We start from the raw sequence: 12,662 nt of genomic DNA, 5'->3' as shown, positions 1-12,662 counted from the left end.
CAGAGAACTTGGTCCGCTGTGGCCAGTCCCGTCTGTGGTAGTGCGCCTTGGTGTCCCTGCTGTCCCTAAGGCAAAGATAGCATGGAAACTTGGTAAAACCGCCTTGGAGACCCATCAGGAATGCCACCATTTTGAAGTCTCCGATGACCTTCCAGCCATACTCATCACACTTCAAGGTGTCCAGCAAGGTCTTGATGCTGTTGCAATCCTCTTTGAGGTGCACTAAGTGAGCCAGGGGAAGAGACGGGTACTTGTTACCATTATGGAGCAGCACGGTTTTGAGGCTCCTGGATGAGCTGTCAATGAAGAGGCGCCACTAATTCTGGTTACAGGCGATTCCGTTTGCCTCGAACAAACTGGTTACATTGTGACAGAAGCAGAACCCATCTTGACGGGTGAAGAAGCTGGAAAAAGGTTGGTGACACTTCCTGTGATCTGCGATTTGCACACTTGCATCCAACAAGTTCCACTGCTTGAGCCTAGACGTCAAAAGCTCGGCATAGGACTTGGTAAGACCAAGATCTCTGATCAAGTCGTTGAGGTCTTTTTGGTTGGGGTAGTATGGGGTTCTCTCCTCATCTCCATCTCTGACATTGTCATCTGGATTTACGTGATTAATTACTAGCTTGTTTGCCCATCCTAGGACGGAAGCTGTAATATTTACGAAAAAATTGAGCAGAGTATAATTGTATCTTGTGTAATTTTAATGGCAGTGAATCTTGCACAAAAGTATGTAATCAAACACTTCACTTCATGTCACTGTAGCACTATATAACTGACCTTAAATTTGTTCAAATTCACTGCTCTGATACTTTATTCTCTTCTGCTTTCGGTCGCTGGGGTTGAAATAAATTGGAATTCGATACAATATCTGGAAAATCACCGAGAAATGTCTATTTTACCATAATGTAGAAACATAAATTAGACTTACATTTTGTCTCAAGTGCGGAAGAAATAAATAAAGACACCAAATCCACTTTTTTGCTGCGTATAATTATTTATTAGATTTACTTTCAATAAAGAAACGTCAAACTTCTGCGTGAGTGTAAAAATCCACCTGCTCATGAATATTAATGGAGGGGGAGGTGCGGCATGTGGAGTGACGTCACGCGCATTACACACAAACAGACATTCTTGGCTCATTATTCATTATTGGGAGTTGCTTGTATGGGACACATCATTCCTACAGATAGCAAGAGTGGGGGGGGGGGGGGGGAATAATAATAAGTTATTGAATAGAGACAAGTGTTGCATTATTCACCCTGCAAAATGAATCTCTTTTGCCAGGAGTGGCAATTGAAAAGCGATCACCACCAACCAAGGCTGTATTTCAATTATACTCCTTAAATTTACTTAAACGTAACATGTTAGCTTAATGAAGCATCATGATTTTGTTTTTACACTTCTTGGCTATAAAATGTTTGAATAAGGAGATGATACCATAACGATCAAGCAGGCCTTTGTATATTCAATATCACGTGCTCATTATTTACCCCAAATGGTTGAAAAGCACAAATGATTTAGCTTTCACAAATTACGTTTCAAAGGACTCGTGAAATTGGCGGGAACACATGGGGATCTGGGTTTGACCTGCATTTCAAATGAATTTCACTAGCAGTCTGTCACCGATGACCTCTACCAGCCACGCATGTCCTATAGACCTCTGGTTGAATTCTTGCTCTGAACCAACACCGTTTGATCACTACGCGTAATTTAAGTATGTTCGCTGGCTGTTCATAGAGTGCTTCACATATCTAGTTACAATGGAGCCAGTGGTTAAATCCCTTAACAGTTACCCAGTGATTTATGTGCGGTGTATTTCGTGCATTGCCTTACTCAATTAACACATCGTTCACAATAGCTCACAATAGTTGATTACACAGGAACTTCCTGATATGGTGTTGAGTTTGGTCACGTGACCAGGAAGTTACGATTTAAGATTCTCTAAGCCATGAGGCAGGGTGTCAGCCATTACTCAGAGTACAAAATGGAGGCACAAATAGCGTCTCAGTGAAGACAGGTGCATCTGTTCATTGTGGGACTTTAAGAAGCATTGTCTGTAAGTTAGTTTATGTTCTTATAATACTGGGAATGCTGTTATAATGTTAGGATTGCCGTTATAATGCTGCAAATGCCTTTATAATGCTGTTAAATTGTTACGATAAATATGAGGCCTAGTTAACAACGAAACCTGCCACTTGCATTATTGTGAATGTTGCTTGTAATTGAATAAGTCTTGTAGACTTGTACCCATGTAACTTTAATGCGACCTTGAGAGCAAGGATGATGAAATGTCATCCCCAGTTCAGTGTTATGTGCAGCGCTGTACATTTAGGCTGCAGTATGGTAATTTCACGATGTGACATTATTTAACACTGTAGCTTATTCTCTTGTGTAGCTATTAAGTGCTAATGTAGGAGCCTGGTCCATCCAGTACCTATTGTTGAGTTTCATGTTATCTAAGACAATGTTATGATGCTGCAGTGTTCATTGTGTAGTGAGCCTAAAGACAAGGGAGAGCCGGTACTTGAGGCAAGACTTTTATTCAACAAATAACTCAGTACAGGGTCTTTAACACAAAGGGATAATGGCCTCTTACACCCGCTACCTGGGGAGGTATGGCCTCCGGGCTATCGTGCTCCTCACACTGGGGACCACTCTACACTCAGCCCTCCGGCTAGGGGCCCTAGGGGAGGCTATCCTGACCCGACCCAGCCAAGGTCCTCGGGTCCCGGCCACTGGCCCACTCAGTCCCGGCCCTTACAAGGACGTCGGGTCTGGGAGTACCCAGGGTCCGACCACTGTCCCACCTCAGCCCCGGCTCTGAGAAGGACAGCGGGTCTGGGGGTCCCAGGGTCCTACTCTAAGCCCGGTCTTCAGTCTTTGGCTTGAGGAACATTGCCGAACCCGGTCAGGGGTCCAGCTTTTATTCACCTGCCAGGGTCCCCACGCCCCTGGCCATGCCTCCCTTCCAGAGAGTTCTAGAAGGACCTGGAATCTTCCCCCAGCCCCCCTCTTGGGGTCTGGGGAACCTTGGTGGCCCACACATCACACCCTACTGGTGGATGTCTGCTAGTGCAGGTAAGTACCCCGCTTATCGCGTTACAATTGTATTGATATTACAAGTATTAACAGATGCTGTATTTTGTGCTGTGTTTTTCCATCAGTTTTACCTCGTTCTAGTCATTAAATATGTTTGGAGTCAGATGTTTACCCTGGCTCTGAAGGTTTATTGAATTCGAGGTTAATTACTCGGATTGTGGGGCAACGCAGCGCACAGCGAGGCCGAGACACAGACCATATGATGTTTTTTTTATCCCAAATTAACTATGATTTAAACACTTAGGCTAAATATTTTACATCAGTCTTATATAATGGGTCGAAAAAATGAAGACTTACGTATATATGTATGTGGAACTTCTTTAGCACCGTAAGTAGCCAACTGTGCTAATCAGAGGTGCGGGGAAGGACAACGAACTAAACACGCTGAGAATTAAAGAAAGCAGCATTCCTTATTGAGTTGTTAAAATCTGGCTTCAAGTGCAATATTTCACTTACACTTTTTTAAATAACTTGTACAGGACTTTCAATGCGTTGCATTTTACAATCACAGACCGTGTTATTGACAGTGCTATAGAATCAAGGTTGTAACCATCAATCGAGAATAGTTGGAAGATTCCCATTGAAGGCGTGGTTGTGTAAAAGGCTCATGCTTTATTCCTGTAGCAAAAACAACCCCACCACATACAATGTAACTCTTATTGGCGAAATATTCCTATACTGAAAAGTTACCGGAACATTACTCAACTGAGATTTTACAGAGCAGCAACATAGCCCCCGACTGCAAACCTTGCGAAGTCTTGATACTTTGCAAGGCTTTCCTGACTAAACAAGCGTATTATAATAATTGGAATTCATTTAATTTGTGAATTTCGTTACAATAATCGTTTCCTCTCAAACTTATATTCAAATATGCCTTTGGGGCCCCAATGAGGGAGAGGGGGCAGAACATTTAAATTATCATATTTTTTGTTAGTTATAAGCATTTACTTGACCATATTGGTGCAATTTTTTTTTTCGCGCTCAAAGAAATAAACGCAGGTTAGCTCACCGCATCTGCCTCACCACCCTAATTTTGGGGGGCCCAAATGGTCATCGTTCTGATTTCAGGATGACAGATTTTGCTGCCCAGCAATGAGGATCTTCTCTGTAGCCTGACTTGCCTGACTGGCTGGCAAGACAAGAATAATTTCAATAACTCCATCACTTTCAATGTTGCCTATACGAATGCCACAAGGCATTCATAATGTATATATTTCAACACATCCACTGCACTGAATAACATTCCGGACGGGACAAGGTCGCTGCGCGGTTAACCTCGTCCAATGGGGTCAGGCTACTGACCTAATCTGCAGCTGTGGAGCACCACAGACGTTATCACACATTGTAACGACTGTCCATTGACATATTTTGATAGTGGACTATCAGCGCTTTACCATGCTGAAGATGATGCTGTTTCGATGGCTCGGCACACAGTGCAAAAACTAATAATAATATACCGAATAACACAATACAGTATACGTGTCAAGGGTTCCTTATGTGATGTGCATTGTAAGAACTCTGCGTCGGGGGTCCACAATCTGGTGGATATCTGAGCCAGTTCCAAACCTGGATAAAAAGGAGGGTCGAGCATGACGACCAGAGAAGAAGGATATCGGCTCGGACAACAGTGTCCATGTCCCTCAGTTGAATAACCAGGAGTGGGTCGAAAAATTAGCTTAACGGAAAGCAGCATTTTGGCACAGAACAGAGGAAAGTGGAAACATGACGAAATGTGCAGTGGACACCTATGGACTGTCTGCCCAAGAATTGTGATGATGATGTATTGAATGAAAAGAGGTTTCTGCATTGGATTAAGGAAGGGTTTCCGTACCGAATAAAAAAAAAAGTCAATTATCTGGTAAATTTAAAACCATAACTAAATTAGCAATAACATAATTTGTAGCTGCTCATGCCTGTTTTTTGTAGGTGCGACTTCAAAAAAATATTCAGGATGGCACCTTGCCAGGTCGGAAGCATGTGGTCTGTTGACACTGGACGCAGATAAATATTAATGTAGTACCTATAGGACAAATCTTCTCTTCAATTGTACTCAGGGTGGGAAACAGTAGGCTTCTTGTGGCCCACCGGTTGTGTTTTCGTGTTACCTTCAACACAACGAATGCCGTCATCTTGGCAAAATGTATGTCGTATATTCGAATTCAGATATGATCAAAAGAGCTAAATGCATAAAAAGGACCTGTTGAGGGCCAGAAACCAATCTGACAAGGTCTAAGTGTACCAACTGGACTTTTAATGATTCCCAAGACCTAAATGTGACTTCCTGGACAGAAACTGAAGGGAAAATTGCACTGCGTCATCACCTTACAGGAGACGAGGACAACACGTGGATGCAAGTTACAGAATAAATGGATATATCCTTGTTGCTGCAATCTACCACCCTATCAGACAAGGCCTAAACTATGCTTTCATGTCCACTGTATCACAAATTATGGCACATCGTCTATAACCATCACAGTTGGTCATGTAACGATCATCAATGTATATAATCCCCTGAATAAGGAATGGCCACCACTACCTCTGCTAGCAGACACTTACCCGGCTATATATGTGGGTGACTTCACTAGCCACCACACAGTGTGCAACTCAGAAAATGATGAAGCCGGACAGAAACTCAAGTAACAATCGTTGGCACAAGACACATTCCTTATATACGACCATAAGCAGCCAGGCACATTTCACTCAGCCAGATGAAAGTTGTGTTTTGTCTTAAAGGACAAGAATAGACAGCCACTAACTGCTTTGCCTACAATTATAGGCAATTTTCTGAAGAGCCGACACCGACTGGTAGTCACGCACATTGCATTACTGATACCGGTCATAACCTCAAAACCATGGCTGCTTTGCAACTCTCGGAAGCCAGCTGAACTGGCTAAGAACATAAATGAAGCCCAATTGAAGAACCTTGAGCGAAAACCTGAAAACTTCGATAAATTCATTAAACTCTTTGACATTTACTGCTAAAAAACCAAAATCCCTACAGGGTATCGAAAAAGCTCATTATCATGTTGGTAACCAGAAACAGGAGAACTCTTGATAGAGTTCATCAGAACTTTTGACCAAGATAAGGGCACCACACTGCTGGAATCTATAAAACATTGGGAGATGTCACTGCAAATTTGGACTTCACTCACCCCAGCCTTAAAACCTGGCAGCTCCTCCAAAACCTACATGCCTCAAAACCAACAGAGCACAGACTGCCAAAACCACAGTGAACGATGTGGTTTACCACATGCTGTCCTGTTCAAAGACAACAATGGACAAGCTCACAAACAAGCTGTTTGGTGTCCCAGGTTCTTGAGTTTCTCAAGAACCTGGGACTATTTGGACAACGATGGCTTAAAAACCCCTTCGATGCTATACACAGGACAGGCAAACTCTCGAGAGCATGGAAGAAAGTCAAAGTCATCACCTTCCTAAAACCTGGAAAGCCGCAAAACTAATATCCCTCTTCCAAGCTGATGGAATGTGCTCGGCAGACTTTTCCCCATTATTGGCCTGCAACTACCTCCTGAACAAGCTAGATATTGAATTGGCCGTAGCTGCTAAGAGCAGATTATTGCCTTCACTCTCATAGAAGCTGGTTTCCAGCAGCGACAACAACAAAACTGCACAGTAATGATTGACCTCTCTGTTGACTTTGACACCATTTGGTATCATGGCCTGCTGCTGAAAATCATAAAATGCCATTCTATAAAACTGTAAACCTAATCGACATGATGCTCAGCTACCGTACGTTCAGGGTACACATCGCAAGTAAACAGTCGCAGCAGAATTATGAACAATGGCCTCCCTTAAGGCTTGGTACTACCACCGTTAATATATTTAACAAATACGGTAAGTCCTTGCTTAACGCGTGTTCACACAACGCATTTTCGCTATAACACGGTTTTTCCATTGGGGAACACTTTTTGCACAACCAATAAAGTGCCTGTCATGACGTGGAATGGGCCCGTTATACCGTCGTTTCTGAGCAGTTGACGACAAACTAATTTCTTGAGCTGTGCGGCTGAGCGGTATGATATATATGTGGAATGATAAGAGTAAGGCAGCGGCATAGCCTCAATTATTGTCCAGCCATCTTACTGTGTGTGCATATATCGTATCTCGCCAAACCTTATCGTTACATTTATGGGCAAATAGTTTTCGCTTAATGCGTTTTTCACTTAACGGGTAACTTTTCTGGAACGCATCTACTGCGTTAAACGAGGACTACATGTATAAGTGACCTGTCATTAATATCTGTGGTGCCACGGCCATGGATGGCCCCCATCGTCATCGCCCCCCACCAACGTGTTTTGGGCTGGTTGCTCGAAAGATTCCAGGCAACGCCCCTCCCCCCCCACTAAACATGTAGACGAGGGGCTGGGTGGCACTGCGGGGTGAGGGGGTAGGGGAAGGGGGACGAGAAATTAGTAGGGGGGGGGCGGAATGAGTTTTTAGTGAGTGCTGGGACGGGCAAGCGAAAGGTGAGGCTGGAGGCTGATGTCCTGGGTTAGCTGGTGTTAGTCTAGTTAGTAGATTAGTAGTTTGTTAGTGTAAGCTTTGTGGGAGCTGGGTGGGGCTAGGTTTGGGTTTGCTGGTTAGTGTCGGTTCATTTGATGTTCAGTGTGTTCGTGTTAGTTAGCATTAGTGGTAAGGGTAGTTATTGGTGTATTGTGTTAAATGCTTAATACAATGTTTCTTACCTGGAACGTGTTCTTGGAAGTCAGGCACGTGCATGGTGGGCTGGAGTAGGCGAGTGTGCATGTAAAGTGTGAGCGGCCAGGTTAGAGAGGAGGGGCAGTGACGCGAAATAATAACAGCAGCGTATCCAGTAACAGTAACAGAAAATGTTATGTATATGTAGTGACTGGGAATGCCACTGTGTGGTGCCGGGCTTGTGAGGCCACGGCGGGATGTATATTGTTGCGTACACCCTGGATACGGGGTGTAGTACCAGCCCTAGTGGGAGCTTGGGTAAGCGCTGGTTCAGCGCAGTGGCACCACGCACAGCGTGCGGTGCGGGCTCCCATTGAGAGAGCGAGAGAGTATCAGCCAGCTAGGGTTACGTTGGGGGCATGATACTCTGCCTGACCTGGGGACATGTGACCGGATGATACTGGAGGGGGGCCACCGGTGGAGGGGGCTAATGGGTGGTCACGTAGTCTGGGAAGAATTCTCGAGAGCATTCAGGCAAGGGCGAGAGAGATCGAGAAGGTGGGCGGGGCGAGAGGTGGAGCCAGCCTCAGCCCGGCCCGAGCCCCTGTGAGGGGCTCGGGGTTCTTACTGTTGGAGAGGCAGGAGATCCACGTCAAGCTTGAAGAAGCCTCCAGCCACGCGGTCCGGGACCCAGCTTGTGGTCCGGACCGGGATAGCGGAACCGCGTCTAGTTCCGCCATAGCGTGGTTAGTTGGGTGGTCACCACCCGAGAGTATGTTGTGTTAATAACCTGGAGTATCTTCTTTGGTTCTTTCGGTAAAGTCACGTAGAATGAGAATAAAATAATAAATTGATAAAATAAAATAACACAATAATATTCTCACGACGTTTCGGCCACAACACAAGCGGCCTTCATCAGGTGAAGGGACGAGACTGTCTGGTAGGACAGCGCTGGAGTGAAAGAGCCACGTTCAGATCACGGCCTTTAAGCTGTGTGAGAGGAACAAAGCGCTAAAGTTGAGGGCGCTTTGTTCCTCTCACACAGCTTAAAGGCCGTGATCTGAACGTGGCTCTTTCACTCCAGCGCTGTCCTACCAGACAGTCTCGTCCCTTCACCTGATGAAGGCCGCTTGTGTTGTGGCCGAAACGTCGTGAGAATATTATTGTGTTATTTTATTTTATCAATTTATTATTTTATTCTCATTCTACGTGACTTTACCGAAAGAACCAAAGAAGATGAATCATTGCAGTCACGAAAGCTTTAAATCGAAATTTAGCCTGGAGTATGTTGTGTTAATAGCCTGGAGTATGTTGTGTTAATAGCCTGGAGTATGTTGTGCTAAGAGTTGAATAACACGTGTTGCTCCCAAGACAACGTCTGTGACTCAGCTGGACTCACGACATATATATAACTTCTTTAGTACCGTACGTAGCCAACCGTGCTAATCGGAGCTAGGGGTTAGAGGGGTAGGCCCAAGGTTAGGGGAAAAGCAGGGAGAAGATCATCCTAGCATTATCTCAGGGTGTGTCACTGCACATCATCTCACATGTTCATCATATATGAAGATATCAACGCCTTCAATAACATTGCCAATACTCTAACTGATCGAATGTTATTGCAAGCATATTTCTGTCACTGGAGACTGACCGAATCCCTCCAAATCTCCATAAGCACTTTTCACTTAAACAATCATGCAGCAGATGCCATCATTGGTGTGTCCTTCTGTAGTAGTTCAGTGCGTTATGACCCTATTCCGAGATATCTAGGGGTTATCATTGATAGCAGCCTGGCCTTCAAGCCTCACATGATACAGATCTGTGAAAAGACCAGATTATTAATTGCCCTCCTTCAGAACCTTCCAGGAAAGACCTCGACATTGGCATTTCGCTCCTGAAAATATTGATATATACGCAAGAATAACATTGTACTCAGACCACATCGAGTCCACGATATGCAGAGCCAGCACTGTTTTCCTAAACACGTAATCTCACATCTAGATAAATTTAAAAAAGCAACTGAAAAACAGCATTTCTTTTTTAGTATTTTCAGTTTCACCAATATTACACGCTTTCTAATACCAGCGTAAAATATTACATACCAGCTAATTTTAACACATGTTTAAGGCACAATTTATTTGGGGGAAATAAAGCCTTGCAAAACACTGAAGGCCTGAACAGGTCGTGTATAAGAATCATGACACACTGACCATGGTACATTAGCTGCAATTTCTGCAGTAATACGTTGGATGCTGTGCACCTCGACTATTGTATTATCAATGATTAATTATTAAGTTACTGTAATTCATCAATCTTAATTTCCTGCTGCAATCAGACAATCCACACAAAATCCCTTCCTGAAGTGGTTCAAGTCTTAGCAGAAACCTATCCATGTGGATGCATCTAAAGTTTCAGTTGACAATGACTAGCATTTGTTTTTTCCCTATGTTTTTTTAGATTCTAATTTTTCGACCAGGTTTTCATATCAGTTTCATATTTCAGATATGCGTGTTTATTGCAACTTTCAAGGTTGATTATTTGCAGTTAAGCTTCAGCTCTCATTATTCAGCTTCAATGTTTAACGAATGTGATCGTCCAATGCCAGATTTCATATACTGGAGTAAAAAGAGTTTCCAAACAATTTGGATAGAAAAACATTTAAAGGTGAATGCATCTCCAAAAGACCGTACATTTGAGGGATATACATATTGAGACAATACGCATTGATATACTTCCTAGTACTAATATGCTAATGCTCTCAACCTTGGTTACATGTGACCAGTTTGAAATACCCACGTCGTCAGAGCCTTCAAGGACAGTCAAGGCCACACCTCCTGAGGCTAAGATCAAGGACGGTGACGTGGCACAGCAGCCACCCTTATGAATAGTGCAAGTGTATCAGTGACGTGCGGTGAGGTTAATGGCTGGGGAGGCACTGGCTAGTGTCAGAGCCAGATTCACACACTGAGGGGGGCGTGGCCTCACGGAGGGGGCGTGTCCTCACTGAAGGGGGCGTGTTAGACACACCCCCCTCAGTGAGGCAGATGTGATAGCTGCCTCCCCTGGTGCTTTTTCATTGCAGTTTCAGGACGAGACCAGCGAGCCTAAATATCTTTATACGCATACGTGAAATAAGTTACCTGGAGTATGGAAGGCGAGGACATGAAATGAAGGGGTTTATAAACATTACATGGTGACATACTGAGATAGTAACAGACACGTGCTTATTTCCCACGCTCCATCCAGTTACTGAGGGGTTGCGCAATCAGAGGGGAGGCTGAGCTCGTCGCTGCCTCACCTCTCATCTCTTCCTGTATTTGTAGCGGAGCTCCGCAAATTTGGCGATTTTGACTATAAAAATTATTAAAATCGTACAGAAATGACATTTATAACACAGATCAGTGGAAAAATCTTAATATTTATTTTATTTGATTATTCTTTTTTGTTACTTTTCATAACAGTTATTTTCTTTGGAGTATGACAGGTTGAGGCTCTGCCTCCCCTGCCTCCCCTGACCGCACGTCCCTGAGGTGTATTAACCATGAACATACACACTATCTGCTTCACAAAGGATTTTTAAGATCCTCTGACATAATTTGCAAAAATTGTTCATTTTGTGCCGGTATGACGATCCAAATTTTCCAAAGATGAACAATTACTCGCAAATTACTCAATTGGAATCTACAAACCAAAAATCACCACACCAGTGCGAAAACTTTGCAGGAGCCTACTGAAAAATAAACATGAGACTCAGTGAGGTTTTCCTGGTTAAAAAAAGCATAAAAGGACAAGACCTGAGAAAATGTCCTGTCGCCAGCCTGGAGACCAAGGACTAGTCTCGAACATCAAACACGAAAATAAAATCCAATCATTACATCCTGAAGTAAACAATATTCAAGAACTACTACATTGTGGGTATATAAGCCCTACAATGCCGTAAAAGCGTAAGCACGTGGGTGTTAGGGGGGGGGGGCATAAGGGGTAGACGTTTACAAGGCAGGGAGCGAAAAGGCTATGGTTAAGTGCTCATGAATACACTTCACAGAGAGGGGATAGACACAGTGTGACTTCATGCCTCAAGTATCTTGGACTTGACTACAGCCCGCTCATGAGCTGTGCGAGCTGATTAAACATGGGTCTATTTTCCTGGTCACCACTCCAGCAGTCCAGCATCACTTGGTAGCTGCCAGAACATAAAACAAAATTAAAGATCCCCCATTTAGTCGAACAGTCATGCTTTGTTGAACTTTGTTTCTATAGTATTGCTTTTGTAATTTTGTTGACCCAGGTCACTTTTGCAAAACAAATTAAGCAAATATAAATCACGGCAAAAACAACTGCATTACAGGAGGAATAGAAAACAAATTCATTAAAATAAATCAACTTTCAATAGATAAAACATCTCAAAACAAAAGTTGTCTCAGACAAAAAATCAGCTTGTAGGAGCCGTCACACATGTACCCCAAATTAATTGTAAAATTATGTTTGGTTAACAAACAATGTAAGTTTATTTAAGTACGTGACCACCAAACTCCAGGACTAACTAATGTATGGGGGGAAACTAATTAATGGAGTAAATGCTTAGTCCAATTTTGATGCAAACAGAATTTGAAAAGCAGACTCCCACAATAACACGGAACCGCTTTAAAGTCATGGGAACACACAGACCGCAGCACGGCATGAGTACCACAAGTGTCCAGTTGCTGTTGCTATATTTAATATCGGTTGCAACATCGTGGAAAGAAAGTTACACGTAGTTCTGCAACACGAAACTTTATGAAAACCTCGTGTGAATGTGTTATTATTGCATATGCAATCAGGTGCTCTGATTGACTGGATGGAGTTATGTGGTGATCATGGAAACCTGACTGCTTTATCCAACACATTGACAGTTCTTATATTTG

The 12,662-nt window shown here is 43.5% G+C and overlaps 1 protein-coding gene across 1 annotated transcript in view; it reads right to left on the bottom strand.

The window, feature by feature from the left end:
- Positions 1 to 10,247: 10,247 nt before the first annotated feature.
- Positions 10,248 to 12,662, bottom strand: part of LOC116955069 (macrophage colony-stimulating factor 1 receptor 1-like) — a 40,681-nt gene continuing 38,266 nt past the window's right edge. The window contains exon 20 of the mRNA XM_032976027.2: positions 10,248 to 11,941. Coding sequence (XP_032831918.2) covers positions 11,854 to 11,941 — 88 coding nt within the window. The 3' untranslated portion in view covers positions 10,248 to 11,853. The remainder of the gene's footprint in view (positions 11,942 to 12,662) is intronic.

This window comes from Petromyzon marinus, chromosome 3 (genome assembly GCF_048934315.1).
Source record: "Petromyzon marinus isolate PM22_M1 ecotype Great Lakes invasive population chromosome 3, UKy_Petmar_22M1.pri1.0, whole genome shotgun sequence".
Classification (NCBI taxonomy): Eukaryota; Metazoa; Chordata; class Hyperoartia; order Petromyzontiformes; family Petromyzontidae; genus Petromyzon; species Petromyzon marinus.
The sequence above is the reverse complement of the archived record's forward strand: the minus strand, read 5'-3'. Positions and strand labels throughout refer to the sequence as shown.